General features: G+C 42.0%; 1 protein-coding gene across 1 annotated transcript; it reads right to left on the reverse strand.

Moving 5' to 3' along the window:
* Nucleotides 1–203: 203 nt before the first annotated feature.
* On the reverse strand, nucleotides 204–15296 carry fhdc1 (FH2 domain containing 1). Its single transcript, XM_069689403.1, has 11 exons — nucleotides 14789–15296; nucleotides 13491–13552; nucleotides 9323–9425; nucleotides 9094–9179; nucleotides 8360–8460; nucleotides 6752–6822; nucleotides 6100–6207; nucleotides 5538–5608; nucleotides 4166–4283; nucleotides 3821–3985; nucleotides 204–3078 (listed from the first exon to the last, which is right to left on the reverse strand). Exons 1-11 carry the CDS (start codon nucleotides 15293–15295, stop codon nucleotides 883–885), a joined length of 3588 nt encoding a protein of 1195 aa, XP_069545504.1. The 5' UTR covers nucleotide 15296; the 3' UTR covers nucleotides 204–882.
* Between the last annotated feature and the right edge of the window lie 4609 nt (nucleotides 15297–19905).

Here is a 19905-nt window from a genome sequence, read left to right on the forward strand (position 1 = left end):
ACGTGCACGTCTGCTCCACGATATTATGGAGGAGTTCTAACACATTTACAAACTACTGACACATACATAAACAAGGTACGAGAAGTACCACAGTTGGTATACACTGGTGTAATATCTGTGAATGTATATATTGTAGTAACATTAATATACCAGGAATTTGTAAAAAAAAAAAAAAAAAAAAAAAAAAAAAAGTGACATTGCAGTTATTTAAAAAAAATGATCCGGTTTTGTCTACATCTTCATCATGCAGAACCAAAGGAACAGATCTACTATTTTCTGCTGGTACAAGGCCACTGCGATCTTTTTGAGGTATCGAAGCAAAGGAACCGCAAAGCAAACTAAGCGCTGTTAGTCTGCAGGAGGAAGTAGCGAAACTAAAACAACACCATAACAGCAGCAAGATAAGGGACAACAAATCTTGTAACCCTGAATGAAACAGAAACCGAAACTCAGTCTCAAATTGTCAGAGCTAATTAGCAGCATTATATAGTCAGTAGTGTTCGACATCATCACAGACACTAGCACATACAGGACATAAAGAGCTAAGCAGGCAAAAAGGAGTCTGGAAAAACACCAATTTGCCGTTTGTCAGTTTACTTAATGCCCCCCCTTAGAAAAAAAAAAAGGACGTTGTGAGCGATTGAGTTTTCGTATGATAAAACAGGAACATGTGGAGGAGTTCATTGCATCTTGCTCTTTGCAATTAGTAAACCTGATTCAAAGTCAGCTACAGGAGGAACCTTACAAGGTGAGATAGCTCAGGGTTTTCTTGTATTTTGCATGATATGAGAGGATAACTGCACTGCAGATGGCTGAAAAGAGCAAAAACAAAATTTTACACCAAAAAAGGAAAAAAAAAGTCCGTTCCCATTACGTTTGGTTTTACTTCCAGGTCGGCTTCGTGCTTCTGCTGGACGTCATCAAGTCTCTGGGCGGCATAGACTTTTCGGAAACGCTGCTAGTCTTACGTATAACCTCATGTATCACCGGTGGAAGTGGGGTCTCGCTACGGTGGGCGCTGCGACTGGCCGCCTTCACGCTCTGCACCCGTCGCAAGCTTGTTCCTCGCGGTCGCTCCTCACTGCTGTGAACTGCGGGCGATACTCGAGTCTGCTTCAACGAGGTTTGCCGATTCAGCAGTGAGGGGCTGCGAGATGGGGTGGGGGGGACGGACGGGCCGGACGATAGTCCCAGGTCCTTCTTGGCCCTGGAAGAGAAAGCTACAGTGTTACGGGTGAAGCCGGGGACATCAGAAGCGAGTTTTGCACTTGGCGTGTGTGAGCTGCTGTTCCCAGAGGGAGCGCCGCCCTGGCTCTGAGCTTGTGCCAGGGCGAGGGCTCTCATCGTGGAGCGGCACATCTTCTCCTCGGGCGCAGGTTTGGGTATGTTCCTCAGGGGTTTGGCGCTCGGCTTGTGGATGGTAGCTTTCCTGGGCATCGAGTCGCGTGCCCATCTGGAAATACTGCCTGTGAGGCCGCCTCCCCTCTGGGTTTTTGACTCATCGGGGGGCAAACTGGAGTGTCGGGGAGGTCTTGTTGCCTTCTCGCTCCTCCCCGTCGCTGGCGTGCTCTGGTCACGGAGAGGTCGCCGTGTCTCTCCACTCTCGTGCACCGCGGGGCTGTCTGCTCGCACGCCGTTCCCCGTCCTGGTGAGCTTGCCGATGGGCACAACTTTCCGCATGCCCTGGGTCTCGGCGTTGGTCAGCGTTCGCACACCACGGCCTCCGCTGCTCTTGGTTGCTTTGTTAGCTTTGCTCTTTGTGTGGACTTGTTTTTTATTATTCCTCTGTGCAACTTTTTCCGCAGCCTGTTTTCCTTCAGCGGTGTCACAGCTCTCCGTGTCCCACTCTTCTGTGGTAGCGGACGGAGTGATGGACGCCGTGTCCATCGATTTGGGCGCCGAGAGCTCATTGGTTGAAACAGACTGGTCGTTGGTAGACATGGACTCCAAATTAGAGGACAGGGAGCTTGGATCTTGCTGGCTCTCCTGATCTTTGCTGAGGTCGGTCGATTTAAAAAGAAGTCCTTCTTTTGTTAGAGACAAACTTTCACCCTCAGAGTAATCCAAGGTGACAGAGCAGTCTGTTTCTGTGCAGTCTACTATGTAAAATACTGGCTTCTTATTGGATACAGAGGTATCTAATGGGAGGGTGGTATCGCAGGTTGTTGATGAAACTGTGCTGTAGTCCTCTTCATCTTTCTCTCTCTCAGGAGACAAGCCAGCCTGTCTGGGAGGATCTATTTTACCTTCCAATGCTACCTTGGGATCTGCCCCTCTTTCTAAAACTTTATCATGTAGAAGGTTTTCCAGATTGTTAGGAGGTGACAGTCTCTCTTTTTCCAAATCTGACACCACAACATCTCCCTGGTTGACAAAGTGCATGTGATTACTGTTATTGTTTGGACTAGGTAGGTCAAAAGATTGAGGACCTTGAACTAAAGTATGTTTCGCCAAACTAACATTCATGTGGCCAGTAATTGTTGGGTTGGGAAGATGGGCGGCCTTCTGAAAGACACAAAAGGAACGAGGCAGCACACTGCTCTCTGACACAGATGAGTAGTTATTGTTGTCGTTATATGGGTCCTCGTTATCATTTAGCCCAGAGGAGGAAAATCTGGCCAGCGGGCTGATGGGTTCAGTTTCTGCATGCGGTGACGTCGCCGTCTTGTCGCAGCCGAGCTCACGGTTGTCGTCCTGGCCTGAAATCCAGGGTGTCGTCCTCCGCTGGAGAGTCCGGCCCGACCGAGGTAGGCTGTTAAACCTGGAATAGTCAGTCGGATTCCCAGTGCTTCCAAACAGCTCGAGGTATCCCTGAAGTTCCCGGTCAGCTACGGAGGTCACGGTGTGGCGCTGGCGGCGGGCGCTAGCGGAGCGTCCCAGCGGGTTTTGGGGACTCTGAGACCTCTGCTGGAAGAAGTCAAGAAGGCCTTCCTTGGTGAGCATTTCAACGTCGTTCTCGCTGCTGCTGCGACCAAATCCGCCGCTCTGATCTGCGGCCGACCACGCGAAACGCTTCTCCTCCAGTTCTTGCAGACGACGCTGTCTGGCGGCTTCTTTCAGCTCGCGGTCCGTGTTGTCCTGATAGACACAGAAAAGGTCGTCAATTTTAGAGAGTCCAACACACATCACGGTAACATCTGCTCCAAAGAAATCCTCTCAAGCATCTTTTTACCTCTAAATTCGCTCAACTTAATGGATATTTCCAAGTTACTTCAACACGTGGTCATCATGAGAACTTCACTACAAGTAACACAGAGTGCACAACTTGCTTCACTCCAATACTTTTAACTTAATAAACCAAAAATACTTTGTCTCTTGTGATCTATTTCCTACTTCCAGTTTTCCTGGAATGACCCGGTTTCAAAAATTCAGTGTATCCAAGATTTGATGGTCAGCTCATCCATTGGCTGCAAGGGACCACTGGTCTGACCTCTGGTATATGTGAAGTTGTTCATGTGGCAAAATATCTGATTTTGTAACAGCAACATCAAAACAAGATGTAAACAAGCCAACAATGTAGTCGATATTTTAAAGACTTAGGGCCTGATTTACTAAGAGCTCAAATAAAGGGTACTAAATTGCGTGTTTATTCCAGAAGTTTGCACATTTATTTTGCACCTGTTTTGTGGGAGAGTAATTGCACCATTGATATCAAGTGCAAATAGCTGTATTTAAATGAGGGGTTTGCATGTTTTAAACGACGTGCGTTTAAACATTTGCACATTTTGGACATCTCTGACTACAGTGTTATTATTACACACAGGAAAGAATGACAAAATTGGAAATAAGATCACAGTTGTAATAACCCAGAATGACAGACCTTGACTGCTTTATTGAACTTGTTGCAGAAATCTTGAAAGATCCGGAAGCACTCATCCAGCTTGAAGGTGTCTTTGTCTTCGCAAAAGAAATCGATGAGAGCGTTGCCCTCTTTACGCAGATCCAGCCTGCGTCTCTTCAAGTCCTGAAGTGTCAGTGCTGAACTCTGAGACATCAAACACACACACGCACATTATTTATTTATACCGTGTTACCCACTTTTACAGAAGTCGTTGTCTATAGCGCTCGAGTCAGCAGCTTCAGACATGGACAGTGGCAGGGATCCAACTTTCTGTGCATGTGTCAGTGTATATAATGTATTGCATAACTAAAGCTGTTGCTTCACCTGCAGGAAGGGCTCCAGCTGCTGCAGCAGCTCCTGGTCTACTTGAACCTTGTCCTCCAGGGATTTGATTCGGACGTATAAAGAGGAAAACTCCGCCTCAATGTTTTCCACTGAAATTCTACGTGAAAACAGCAAAACGATCAGAAGAATAATTTGATTACATGTAAACTAACAACCCTGCTGACTGCAAAATGTCCTCATAATACTGCTTAACATGACAATACTTGACAACATTTTGCTGAATGCTCTGCCACACTGTTAAACATGAAGACGGGACCGCTGTGAGAGATGCACACTGCATCCTGAGGGAGGGAGGGAGGGAAGGAGGGAGGAGTAATGTTGGCTCTGTGGTGCAGGAGCTGCTCTAACACCACACAGGGATGACCTTGTGAAGCTGAGCCTGACAGTCGCACTGTGGTGTGAACATGACTCTCAAAGTACTGCGCTTAAGTGAAATGTCAGCTTGAGTAATGAGGCTGGACTTGGTTGTATCAATGAAAAGATAACACCTGCACACTCACTCCAAATTGTTTTGATCTAAACCTTGTATTTCCAGTAAGCTAGAGTTCAGATCAGTGGCAGGACGTGCTTCAACAAGTGTTAAACAAAACCCCACACTCCCTTTTAGGAAGGTCTTGGCTCTACAGCATGGTACCATGTCAAACTGCAAGACACACATCAGTCCACGAGACGATACTGTGTCAGGGTCACGTTTTGCATCGCCCAGGCATGAAAAATACACGCACATATGACGAGGGTCAAAGAAATAGTAACGTGACAAAGTCATGTGATGAAGAACAAAGAGTGATAAAGTCCAAGTATGAAGGTAGTTTGGGGGTGGTTGGATACAGTGTACTGTTTGTTGGCACATTACAAATTAGTCTGAATTAGTTGGTTTAGTGTGAGCATTAACATCCAGTATTCTCTCTTCTTTTAGTAGTATTTGGTATCTATTAAGACCTGATAGAAATCCCTATTTCAGCTGCTAAAGGTTTCAATATATGTTCACCGGCTAGTTGCTATCTTTGTGTGTCTCCCCTCCGGTTCTTGGCTGTTGGTGTACAGTGGGTATTATTGAGCTTCTTTGGAGAGAACAATGCCATAAGAGCATTAGGAACCAATGAAATAAAGCCAGAAAAGTGAAACAAAGACCTGGCTTAAAGATGCTGAAAAGCCTTCTGTAGGTTTGACCCCATATCAACAGTATGTCGTTCATGTGGTTTAAATGACATGTATACATGTGATCTGTGTAAAATTTGACCGCTTCTTTTAAAAACTACAAAATGTAACAATCTTGACAGCAAAGGTGAGAATGAAGTTTAACTCTTAAAAGGCAATAATTGTATTGTCACAACTTTTTTTCTCTGTTTACCTGGCTGCTCTCTGGACATCCTGAACTTTCTCCGGAAACTTGAGCAGCTTCTCGTCCTTTTTCTTTGCCTCCTGTGTGGAGAGTCACATTATACAATTTACATCTCAATGTCTGGTAATTTACAAAGTGAAGTGGAATGATTGCTGTGTTAAAGGACTAATCTTTGTTTGGTTATGTAACTGCCTCGCCAGCCACTCTTGGCTCTTTTCTGCTTCCTGTCACCATCTGCTGTCCACCTGCCCCTCTGTAATCTCAGTGTTTTCTTAAGCCTCACTGCTGTGAAAGATGTACATAAAATGTATTCTCTTTTACTGGGAAATAACAATCTATTGTTCCATATTGTACTACTAGAGTTTTGCCAGGTTAAACTATGGAAATAAGGACAGACCAGCAACTGAATGAAGCTTTCAATATTAAATGTTACAATGAAACTTTATCATATATGGGTGGATGTAACTCTTCTTTTTTTTTCTGAAGCAGTGAAATGTGACTGTGTTGTATTACATTACATAAGAAACAAACGTTGGTGTGCATCGGACTGCAAAAATACATCTTCACTAACCATGGCCACAAAATGCAGCAGGTTCATCCCCGGCTTGTTGGCCTTGGTGTCGGCCAATGAGAGGAGGGATGACAGCTTGAAGCCCACAGCGTTTCCCGCGTAGCCGCCCTGAGAACAGAGGCACATTTTACAGACACATGTTTTTTTTTATCTTACAGAAACGTAGCGAGATGTTAAAGGATAAGGCTGGTGATATTTCATTATTCTGTTTGACACAGCTTATTCCTCTGTAGTATATATGTCAGGTGATGTCCAAAAAGCATTGGCCAAAATTTGAATAATATTTTGGGAAAAATATTCTTTCTTTTACATTCTTATATCAGTGGTTTGATACCAAAACATTTGTCTGTACGGACCCAGAGTTAACCATCATTAACAAATGCATCCATTTACTTTAGTTTGGGTAACAGTTACCACAGTGCTCAGCTGTTTAAGGAAACTACTCTGTCTTAGAAACTAAACAATGGACTGTATTTTTGAAGCGTATGATGCATGAGTAGGAATGAATCGGGTTACAGACTGCTGAGAGCTGAGAAATTGGAAAGTATTCAGAAACATTTGTCCAGTATTTGGTGACAAATAAGACCTCAGGCACACAGGACAGTATTGTTAACGTTACAGTATGTGAACATATATCCTTTACGGCTCTTACAGCGTTCATGATGTTTCCCGCCTGCAGCACCAGATGAAGGATGGCATGAAGCTCCTCACAGCTCATCAGCTCTATAGGAAGAGATCAATGGAAACTCAATTAGAAACTCCAGAGCAGAGCAGATCAGAGCGGCTCATTACACACTATTTCGTTTTCATGTAACACTACCATACAGGAAATCTATCAGCAGTAAAAATGTGTCCATTCCAGATTCATCAGTCGTTAAGTGAAATTTGTCTTTGACCATCTGACCTTTCAAGAATAACAGTTGGGATAAAATTTTGAATTAAATGGTGTCAGAAAAGTTCCACCTAATTGTCCCATTCAGTGCTTAACTGACTGCCCTGCAATGCAGTGAAAAGGTCACGGTGCTGTAGAGGAGGGTTTAAAGTGAAATCCAATACAGCAAAATGAGGCAGGAAAGTGTGACTCAGCAAAAATGATACAGTGGCTCAATTTATGGTTGAAGAATACGTTTTTTTATTCCGTTCAGAAAAACCCACAGTATGTAATATGTTTGGGGATACGTATAAAGGTGTGCATTGTCTGTGTGAGAAACAATACGTGTTCTTTAATTGTAACTTACAAATTCAGAAGCCTGTGCTAGCAGAGTGGCTCTCAGTTTGTCCAGACTTAATCTTCAAATACTTTCACACATTCCTGTTTCAAGTAAGATGAAGTGTAATAACTTTGTGGAACCGCCGGACTTTTCACATAGTTCTACCATAAGGCCACTAAGCCCCACACTTTTGGTTTATAACTCCTGAAAAACAAACAACATTCCCATCAGCCTCAGCAGTGCTTTGTGTTGACTGCTAATGATCTAATTAGCGTGGTAAACTGACATTAGGATTGCAATTGTGAGAATGTTAGCATTTAGCTCAAAGCACTGCTGTGCAGAAGTGCAGGCTCGTGGGAGCGGCTCGCATGGCTGGAGACTATTTTGGGTTGTATCTAACACTCAGCACAAAGCATCACCAAGCTAAGTTTCTCTGCTAGTTTCAACCAACACAGTTGTCATTGTCTATTTGCACTCAAGATTATCGAGTTTTAAACTCGCAAAAGGGGATTTGGACATGCCCTAATGCACTTGCACCATGTGCTTAACACTGTAATCAGATTGTTTAAAAAAAAAAAAAAAAAAAAAAAAAGCCTTTAGTCTTGTTAGGTTATGTTTAGTGTAAACTTTACATTAATCCAAAAAAAGTTCTCGTCTTCTCAGTTGAAAGCTCACATTAGGCTGAGCAAATGCACCGTAACTGTCAAGAGAAATTAAACATAAACGGTGCCAATTTTTCCAATCGTTTATAGTAAATTATGTCATTCAAAATGTATCCTTTTGATTTAAAAAAAAAAAAAAAGAAGAAGAAAAGGTACAAACATGACACAGCCTTCTCTTTCCATCCTCTGTCCACGTTGCTGTATCTCAGGTGACACGATTCTACTTTTTGTTCACCACCGCTAACAGCTCATATTTCTGGGTCACCTGTCTGTGTGTGTGTGTGTGTGTGTGTGTGTGTGTGTGTGTGTGTGTGTGTGTGTGTGTGTGTGTGTGTGTGTGTGTGTGTGTGTGTGTGTGAGAAGGCAGTAGAGCCAGTGTGTTATTACCTTTAGTGGCGACACGGACGACATCGATCTCATGGCCCATCAGAGCACAGCAAGGGATGAACTCTTCGCGGAGGACAATGGCCTCGATCCGGACCTCGAACCTGTCAAGAGACGGCGCAGAGACGACTTAAATCTGATGGAAGAGGGTTGACTCTCGTGTTTAACAGGGTGAAACCTATTTTGAAAATGGCTGGAGCCAAAGCTAGTGCAGATAGACCTAACATGTTGATATCTTACTATAGGCATTTTAGTATCTTCAAATACTCATTTAAAAATGTTCTCAAACCATTTAATTACAGGATTTAGTACAAACAACTGACTTTTGTTTGCTTTATGTCAATGAACACGTGCTGTGTTTCCCTAATAACCCCTTCCAAGGATGCATCCCCTTAATCACACCAGTTTAATGTGGTCACACTCAGTGAAGTTGCAGGAAGTTGATTAGTCACTTCCAGAAAGTATTAAAACAGGCTTTTAGTGGAATGAACTGATACTAATATGTTCAACTCTCTATAGTTGCAGATGGACCCTTTTAGCATCGACAGGAATGCAGATGATGAATGATGCACATTTCCTAGAGATGACAAATGTGCACTTTACCCACTAATGATTGAATACAAACAACACTTCTGCTAGATGAAATATATAAGTGAGAGGAGCAGCATAAGTTCATTGGAAAGTCCCCAAGTCTTTATCTTCCAACACTACGTACATCACCATTGAAATCAACGTACCGTGGCACCTGGATCAAGAGGTACATAAAGGAGTCAACCAGTGTCAGCTTGTCTGGGTCTCCTTTAAATGCCTGTAGTTTCTTAATCTGCGGCGTAAATAAAGAGAAAGAAGAAGCTCAGCAGGACCAGTTGTTTTTAATCCACATAAACGTCTTTTATCATCAGCTCTTTGGTTGAAAAGCTTCATCCCATTCATACTTTTTTAAAAGGCAACCAGACAAACACAGACCTCCTCTGAATCGGGAAGGAGCTTCAGCAGGTCTTTGAGCAGCTCTGCTCCGTAAGTCTTTCCTTCTCCTATTCGTATGTCGTCAACAATGGAGCGGTTGGACCTGAAAGACAGACGATTTTGATAAAGTTCAAAGATAAATGGCACAGGTGCTCTCTTTTAATGGGCCCTCTGTTTACCTTACCTTACATCCAACTGTTCCTGAGACAGTTAGGTGTCCCTGTCTGACCTGGTGTCATTAACAGGCAAAAAACCCAAACATACTGACAATGAAGATGTAATGAGCAACACAAATAAAATGGATATCATACTCTGCAGTTTATAGAAATATATTTTAAAGATGATTTCTCCAGTTTATATATTTGATGTTGTAAACTGACTGGAACAATTTAAAACTGTCTCCAGAGCTGAATATGAAAAAAAAAAATCATCATGCATTCTCAGTCATGGCTTCTATTGAAACTGATTCATGATATTTCCAGGTCTGTAGTGCTGCAACTCTATATCTGATTACATCACTGCTATTATAAAACCAGACTATTAGAGACAACCTTCACAGACAATATCAAGTAAGTTGACACTTTACAATATGATGCAAGCCAGTACAGTAGCTCTGTGATGAATACCAACTTTTACAGGACTCTTTACATTCAGGTTTTGTTGAGACTGTATCAAACACATGTTTATTCAACTCACGAGGCTGCAGCTTCTAGTATTAGATCACATTTTTCTTCAGATGTTGTTGCTGTGTCATGGTTTACCCGAGCATAGCATGAGAAAAGAGCACTGTGCTGTATGTGATTATTTGTTTTTATTCATCCTGCATTTTTTACATTACATTTAGCTGACGCTTTTATCCAAAGCGACTTACAACACACCGATGGTACACCATTGGGAGCAACTTAGGGTTCAGTGTCTTGCTCAAGGACACTTAGGCATGTAGACAGGAAGAGCTGGGGATCGAGCCACCAACCTTCTGATTAGTCTGCAACCCACTCTACCGTCTGAGCCACGGCCTCCATTTTCAAATTATCTTGCTGAAAAATGATATGGTTGTTGAAGAAAAATTAAAGCAGCAGAGTTCAAAATCCTGGTAGAAGGCGTGGAAGAGCTTATACTAAGAAAGACCATTTATGATATTTCTTTCCATTAATTTTTTCATAGACAATATTCAGTCATTTACAGATGGAGCACTTCAAATGCTTATACAGGCATTAATTCTCCTGGTTCATTCATCAGTTTTGAAACTTCAGACAACTGTAACCTGAATCTTCAGCCCCACTCGTCCTTATGGAGCGTTATTGTGAGTGCCAGCTCATTGTTCATCAATCTGCTCTGCAACCTTTACTGTTTTTTTCACTCTCACTGCTCTCATAGTGTCATTTTCAGCTGCACACACAATTAGAGAGTCACTGGTGAACACAGTGGAGCAGCTGAAGAGCCTGACATTTCCCTCAGGATTTGGTGGAGACCAAAAACAGAGCAAAAAGGAGGGTGACTATTTCTTCAAATCAACATACAAAATGATAACATGTCGTGTTCCCAGCTTGTCTCTGGCGCCCCAAAGTAGCTAAATAACATAATTCATTGCAGGTTCAAATCAGTTCTTTCTCCATCATAATGGCCTGTTCAAAAGTGGATGGGGGAACAGTTTGATGACTTTTGCCAGCTGAGAAAGACACATCTGGAGGAGCTACATTAGTGGCAAACTGTAGTGGCAAACCACCAGTGAACATGTTTGCCATTAACGGCAAACTCATTACCAGAAGATTACTAGAAGTTTGCAATTAGTGGCAAACCACTGGTGAACATGTTTGCCAGTGGTGGCAAACTTCTCATTATTGCCAGAATGTTTCTAAAAGTTTGCCATTAGTGGCTAACATCAGCCAACTTGTGGCAATTTTTTTTGGGCAAAGTAATATATTTGTGGCAATCCACCACAATTTTGCTGCAAATTTGCCACAAATATCTTTCTTTTGTAAGGGTGGGCACCATTACATTTACTTTTCAGAGAATCTGGATTCACACCTGTTTTTTCATTCCTTTTTCTCCTCCTTCCTCAAGTTCAGTATATTTTTTCTATTTTTGTAACACAATATGAGCAAACCTTTAGATTTTGGGTCAGTTTTAGGTAAATGTAGCAGCTGTGGTGTTGTTATTTTCTTGATTGCAACAATAGGGGGAAGTGAGTAAAGCTCTGACTCAAGCTTTTCACTGATGACCTTGTGATATTGATGAGAGCTGAGGTGGATGGGTATTGTAATATTTAGAGCCATTAAACAAACCAAGCATTGAAATATTCAATTCCTGCTGGTTAAACAAACTTCTGTAAGCAGCGGCTCCTCCAATTTTATATAAATTATATTTTGGCCTAATGTTCATTGAATTCTGCACAATTATGTTGTGAAAACAGATTCAAAGCATCTGTAAACCCCTTTAAGGATACAGATAATAAACTGGACAGAAGAATAATGAAGTTACAATGACTAAAACAGCCACAAACAGAATTAAATACTGAAAGTGATGATGTCACTGCCCATACTTAGCCAGAGGACAAAATGTCTCACAGTCAAATATCATTAAAATACAGTGGGGAGCAATGCAAATAAGCACTCATGCAAACACACACACCGAACACACTTTTGGCGCTCTGCTCCGGACAACTTACGTACAACGATGCTGATTCTAGTGCAACACACCTTGAGATTTCCAGAGCCAATTAATTCTAAACAGTGGAGCTCTAAGAAAATCTATTAGAGGGACTGACACAGATTTTGACCCCAATCTCCCTCAGTTATATTAGTTTTAATAGATGTCCCTCAGTCAGGCACTAAAACACAAACTAAAACTGAGAATATTTTCGTGAGAGCATGTTATTTCAGGATCAGTGTTTGTTTACTAATCACAGAGAAATATTTGGAAAGAGGGTCAGGATATTCCTCTCCTCAATACATGAGCATTTAGCTTTTCAGCTCACAACACATTATGTAAGCTCACTACATGCTCCTTATGTAGCTTAATGTTCTGGACTTTAAGACCCCGACATCTCTACAGCACAACAACGCTGAGTTTATAACACTGTGTCTGAGTGGAGAAAACATAAGGAGCACAGATGATTTCACAAAGGGAACAGAGAGGTTCTCCAATATTGGGTAACCTCCACAGTCACAAGAGCTCAGTTCAGTTGAACAACTAATTGGATATTTTGGACCAAAACTCAAACTAGCAGCATATAACATGCCTCAGAATAACAAAATCCATCGGTTTCTATGCAAGACCACACAGCAGAGTTGTCTTTAATGGGAACTTTAACAGCGGTAAATGGGAAGAAATTTGTCATTTTAATTCAGAACAGCATGTTTCAGTGATCAGACAGGCAGGTAAAAAATGTGTCATGATTTATTGCTAGTCAACCCTTAAAACCCAATTGATGCAAATTGGATCCAAATTCGTTTCCCTTCTTCTCAGTTGAATTGGACAGCGAGTACTCGTCAGAGAGATGCAGCACATATCCTATGAAACTACACAATTTGAGCTTTCCAACAATGTCAGTGCCTCATGACATTCATGACATTTATTTTCCGTTGGACATTAAGAACATATTTTTTTTCAAATTGCTGAGTCATACAGTGTCTCAGAACCATGGTTCAGATATCGCCAGATCCACGAAAACTCCTCTACACAATTATAAAAAGATATCTCTACTGACAATATTATATGGTGAAATACATGTAAAAACATATAAATCGCATACGATTTTTTTTCCCCTTGATATAAAGGCTAATGTAAAAAAGTAGCATAGACTGTCCTGGAAAAAAAATATATATCATGAATGGTTAACCCCTTTGTTGATCAACTTTTGAACCTCAATCTAAAGGTAGTGAAATTACCCTGAAAACCACAGAGGGTTCAAAGGGTTAATGAATGTTACCCAATGAGTAAACAATCAGTAAACAATCAGTGATTAAAACAATCAAATAAAGGGATAACAAGACTTTTTGGACTCCAGGAACTCCCGTATGTAATGAAGGTGCTCTGAAAGCTCATTTGGAAAAATGACACGCTAAGATACTTAAAGTGTTTGTTATTTTTCTTTAATTTGTCACCCATCTGTGCAGGTTTATGTGCCTCTGGGATTTTTCCCTCAGATAGAAGGAGGAAGACTTACTTCTTAAACTGTTTGAGGAAAATGCCCACGTTCATCCCCCTCTTTGAGTCAAGGATGCTGATCTGAAAAAAAAGGAGAAAGACAACAGGATTGACACACCAGTTTGTTGAACAAACACAGTGAAACACACTGTTATACCCACACTCTTCTTAAAGCAGCACTCCTGATTGTTGTTGCTTGTCTTACCAACCCCCCCCCTCCCCAAACAGGACACTGAAATTCCCCCAAGCCACACGTGTGGTTCACTCCTTCTTCATTAACAAAGGCTTGCGCTGCCTTCCCTGAACAGGTGACTGTACAGTACGTACATTTTTAAAAAGGCTCCCTCACAAGACCTAATTACAGCTTTTAAATGGCAATTAGATACTTCTGTTGTTTGAGCTAAAGACAGAGAGCACAGGTGAGGCGAAGTTAGAAAGAAACCAGGTAATTAAGTTAACCTCCACATACACAAAGATATCCTGTCTACAATAAAGAGCTGTAATCGATTTAACCAATCAATTTATGATAATTAATTGAAGTTGTTTATCAAAGTGCTTTGGAACTAAGAAATTAGCAGTTTCAGCTTCTCAAATATTAGCGAGTACTTTGTTTCACTGTTTTACAACATTGTTAAATGAATGCCTCGTATTTTGAATTGTTTATTGACACAAATACGCCGTTTTAAAGATTGAGTTTTCAAAAATAAATTTGTGAAATAAACTAATATCTTTTAAAAAATGATTTTGTGGCCATGACACAAATGGCGATAAAGTGCAGGACAATGCGATTCATGGTAATATGTACTAAACGAGGACGAGCTGCTAGATGGCTTTGAGAGATAAGCTTGTGTGTGCAGAGACTGTGGCTTTACCCGAGTCTCCCAAAGGAGCGTTTTAGTAACAACTCTTCCCCACAAACCGCTCAGGTTTTGAGTCACTTCAAAGTGGCAGTTCTTCACTGCTGTGAGTCTCCCTGCGCCTCACGCAGGTATTGCTTTACAGTCCACATGTTTCTTTCCAGGAGTACACAATGACGCAAGCATGCTTTTGTTCTGTTTATGAACACAAGTAATTTTATTTATTTATTTATTTTTTGTAAAGAAAAAGTGTTACTTGGCACCATTACCTGACTTGTCCCTGCAGGGATGTGTTGATATAGAAGCAGCAGGACAGAGTTATGTACTGTGGCTTTGTGCTTAAGATTCTGGTACTGTCTAATCTCCTCAGTGTTGTGTTATGTCGAGAACTCTGAACTTAACCTTCATCTTCCTCCTTAACTGTCTGTGTCAGTCTTACCGTCTCACGACGACCACTCACCTCATCCTTGCTGCTCTCCTTAAAGGAGCGGGCTCGAGATAAATGAGCTGAGGTTCCAGTTCTTGGCGTTGACCCCCGTACGCCCGTCAGCGCCTCCTCCTGCTGCCCGAATAGCTCCTCCACAGAGCGAACGTCGATCTGGTACTGCTGCTGCCGCACCGCCAGCGTCCAGATGTTCGGCTTTCCGCGCACCTTCTCCTCCGGGATCGGCTTCCAGAAGAAACTGCGCACGCGGCGCTTTTTCCTCGCGTTGTGGCTGGTGAACGTGGTCGCCAGGGGCGGAGGGGGCGGGGGTGCCCCTGGAGGTGGGGGCGGCAGGGGAGGAGGAGGTGGGGCTTCATGCTGGGTGCTGTCGGGGGTGTCGCCGAGGGAAGGCAAGGTGGAGTGGGTGTGTCCAGACATAGAGGAGGGGTCCGAGGTAGTGATGGAGGAAGCGGCGCAGCTGCTGCCCTCGCTGCTGCAGCTCTCTGGCTCATTGGTTGTGGATGGACAACTCATAACAAGCATCACAAGGATTAACAGTCAGCATACGAGCTCTATGCTGCAGGACTAGAGTACACAAACTTCACGAGTCTGATCAGTATCTCCTCTTCTTCGAAAGTGATTTCCAGAGAACTAATTTGTTCTTTTTTTTAGGTGCATCAGTTCACTCTGCTGCAGTGTGCGTCCTCTCACTGCTGGAGGTAGGCGGGTGTCCCTTCATCTAGTCACAATGAAGGGAGTGTGTCCTTTGATTCTGTCCATCTCCATCACTCAGCTGGTCATCCATTGCGCTGAGAAAGGCCTTTGAAGGTTACCTCCCCGGGGAAGAGGGCGCGGGGTGACGTCGGCCATGGGGCTACAAGGGCAACAAAAACAACATAGGACAGGATTATACAGAGGTAGTCATGCATGTTGTCATGGACAAGCTGGAATTAGGGAAAATTAAGGGGTGCGGCAGATCAAAAGAGAAGGGGTACCTAGTCAAAGGGGCTCACAGTGAACGAAATGGCAAATCCTATTTTTTTTTCTGCTATTGAAGGGCTTTGAAGTCAGGCTGTGGGCTGGATAATGGCTGGAGACATTATACACACAGCTTAGCTTCTTTTACACAGTTTGGTATCATTTTTAAACAGTTTTCATGTAGCGGGCCACAAACAAAAAGATGACTGATGTAACTGCAGATTAAGACCAAAATGTCATACACACAAAAAGTCACATTTAATCATGTTGTGTGTTGTGCATTGTTCTCTGGTGGTTTTGCATTAGACACACACTGGACCTCTAAGTGACTGTTAAGGTAATATGTCAAATAAATAAGTACCATTTACATAATTTGTCTTTATCTGTAATTGAATTAATTGTTGAGACTATAAAGGTTAATTATTAAAATTGAATTATCAGAGGAACACAAACTGGAAAAACAGCCGCCAGTCCCTCATGTATTCAGATCAGCATCATCTGTTGCCATAGTGAAGAGCCTGTCACATAGCAACACCATTAACAACAGAAAAAACTTGAGATTGAAAAAAAATTACGTCAGATCACTTTGTCAGAGCAAATTCAACCAAAGCAACTGAAAAATTAAACTTGGCCGGGCCTCAAATTTAGTACTTTTGTAGAAAGACTTCAAAACTCAGCTGATTGCTCACTTCTTTCTTTTTACATACATCTTTTTAAATGTTACTACAGTATGTGCTGAACAGGACATTCTGCAGATTAAAAATAAACTCCTCACTGTGTAACAGAAACACTGATTTTGACTATCCTCAAACATCAATGTGTTATGTCTGTGCAGAAATGTCCTGTTAACTTTTTGGCTGACGTATAGACAGAGATTGATGTATCTCCAATGAGTGAGAATCAGATAATACACCTTTTGTCTCTGTTACGTATCTGTCAAGAAACACAGATTACTGGTCACTGGGAAAATTTAGGATCAACTTAAATTGCCCTATTTATCATTTAAAAGAAGTATTTAACATTTAACAAACAGTTTATAACACATTATGTAGCTTCCCGTAGCTGTAAAGCCATTTTAAATTCTTATAAAAGTATAATATTTGTCAACAGTAATAATGATTTTTATTTTTTTTTTTTTTATTATTACACTGTCATCCATTATTATATTGTCATGGATTATCCTGTGGATGTCCACTTTACAGGAGTAATTAGAGTTAAATATATCAATAAACAACTACCAGTACATTACAGTGTGTTATAAACAATGTATTAAATGCCTATATAGTGCATATTATTGCTAAAGAGGGACTTTAACAAAAATGTGGTGTTGTTTGTTTTACTCACGAACACTTAGAAAATGTGTCTCATTGGACAAGCCTGTCACAAACACCTCCGTGTTTTTAAAAGACAAGTTAAAGAACACCGTGGTCGGTGGATCTGGAAAACCAGTAGGAAAGTCAGCCTTTGAGTCTCCCCCCTCTCGACTGTATCACCGGCTGCACCGGAGCTCTCAGTTGGAGGGAAACTGGTTGTGTTTCAGGAGAAGACATCACTCACTGCTGTAGTTGACATGGCTACAGTGACCTGATACCTCTCTGATTTATCTACCTTCTATTCATTTCTTTGTTTATACAGAGGCATGGTGGTGATAGTACGTCGCTTTCAGCCCCTTAAAAGAGAAGAATTTGGCTTCCAGAGAAATAATCAGATTCAAGATTACATAATTCAGATAATAGCTGTAATAATAAATATTTGGCATTAAACACCGTCCGAGTGGCCACTTTCTGGTGATTTCCTGAATCAACTGTTTGCCTCTTACACAAGTTTACCATTTTACAGTTTTCCCGCTGGGTTGCAGCGTCGTCCAATTGATACCCACAGCTTATTACTAATTGATAAAGCAGACGTCACTAATGGCCTCATGTTGCCAACATCAGCCTGCACGCTTAGCTGTCCTGTCCTCAGAGCTGGACTGCACTGTCACTCATGATTAATTCATGAGACTGTGAGAACATCTGACCTCACACCGAGTCATCGCTTTCTGCGCTGCAAAGACATGGCCACTCCGGCAGATTTTTATGGAGGAAACTCAGGAGCAAAATCAGTTAAACTGTCTGCCGCCTCCCGTGTCTCTTTAGTATCTCTTTATACTGTTCATCCAAGTTGCTTTAAAAGGAGTGCTGAGCTGCTTTAAAAGAATTAGATGAGAAGATCAATAGCACTCATGTCTGCTTGTGAAATATGAAGCTCTAGCGGGTCAGCGCCGATAGATGCTGCAAACCAAATAACTGTATAAAAACTCAAAATGTATCATATTTCACAAGAAACTAAAATCACAGTGAGAGCCGGAAGCTCATAACTGTATTTTACCGTCCATTTACAGGTTGACAAGTTGTCAGAAGTGAGCTCAGACTCCAGGCCAGCATTTATATTAAAGGTTTCAGGACACACTGTGCATCTTGGTGTCAGGTGAAACAGTTTAAAAAAAAAAAAAGAAGAGTTTTAAGAGGCTGTGAGCAACAGTATTAGCTGTAAATGGATCATTACTTGCAGATCCAGGGTCAGTCCTCAGTAATACATTACTTTAGGAATAGAAGCTGCTTCTGTCCGTTTCATGTCTTTATGCTCTGCTACCTGAGCATTGCCAGTTGCAGCATACAGAGTGGTATCAATCAAACTCTGTGAGAAAGCCAATGAATGTATTTCTTTAAGTTCCAAAACCATTCTTTTAAACTGAGCCTAAACCTTCCTGTCAGCACTGTTAATGTGCACAGCCTCAAGGTACAGCAATCCTGCCTTTCTAAAGTCATAAACTAAGACTTAGTGATTGATTTGTGGTATATCCCATTCATTTAAATATATTTCACACTCAAGGGACGACAACCAACCAACAGCAAGGCGCTAACCGACATCATTTGTCAAACATGATTTACAGAGGAGGAAACACACCTGTGAGTAATACTACACGGAGAAGCCCTGAGGGAAAGAAAGCAGAGAGACAGTTTCCACACATCTGCCTGCTGCCATCAATGAACACAGAGCTTTATCTAAAGGTCCACCTGTCGCCCGCCCCGAGGCAATCCCACCCCTATCAGTCTTCATTATAGGGATAGGGATCACCACACCCTCTGTGATCTGAGGTAGGGGTCCTTACTGTCTCACGACGAGCCAGGTCAAAATTTCAGTCAATCTAATAGGATCTGAGTAGAGTCCTTCTCCGTTTGCATGGGTCTCACACTAATCTTTCAATGTTCTCAAGTAACCAATCAATCATTTGGTCTTTAGTCTCAGCAAACTGTGATTTTCAAATGTCTTGTTCTGTCCAACAACCAACAGTCCAAAACTCAAGGATATCTGGTTTACTATCATAGTAAAATAATGACATTTAAAAAGGTAAACAAATGAACTCTTGTCAATTTTGTTTAAAGAGGGAATATCTGTTGTTTGGGGTACCATTTAAAGAGGAGAAGATGAAAGAGAAGTCCAAAGGCTTCTTTAACCTTAGTCGTTAAGGACGCTTACAGAGAGGTGACAAATTAAAGGAAAAACCTTGATAAATAAGTTGAGAAACATAACAAACAATGGTCACGTAAAAAAAAATGATGTATCTTAACCCGAGACCTTTGAGACATTTCAAAGCAACATTAAAACACCAAATGATGAAATAGCTTTTGTTATTTCTCTAGAGGTCCTTAGACAATCTATACCACAGAACATCTGCAGGCTTGTTGGGGCCCCATCAATGCTAAGCAACGCCATATACCCACAGCTTTATCCCCTTGTTCTATAAAAATCCATCCCCTGAAGCTGAAAAGGATTTTAACCGGAGGTAACTGTCAACAAGTTTCCGGGGGGTCATCAAGTCCAAAACAAACACAATCCACTCCAACTGTCAAATGTGTAATGCTGTAGGTCAAGGCGCCACCGCCTGCTATAATAATCCCCTGTTGCTAACTTCCAGTTCAATTTCCTGAGGGTCAGTGAGTCCCTGCAGAGCACAAGTCTTTCACTCACACCGTAGGGGCAAAGAGGCGCGTTCACCAGGGATTTGGCCAATCCTGCTCTGTCATCATTACCATGGGAACGCTCGTTAGCAGAGAGCAGTTTGCGTAGAGCACGGTGGGGTGTCGCTGTCGGACCTGTTTGTTTCCGGCCACCTTGATCCTAACTTGTCC

The sequence above is a fragment of the Brachyistius frenatus genome, unplaced genomic scaffold (genome assembly GCF_029030835.1).
Source record: "Brachyistius frenatus isolate BFR_SWC_R1_liver_20210118 unplaced genomic scaffold, ASM2903083v1 Contig_7, whole genome shotgun sequence".
NCBI lineage: Eukaryota > Metazoa > Chordata > Actinopteri > Embiotocidae > Brachyistius > Brachyistius frenatus.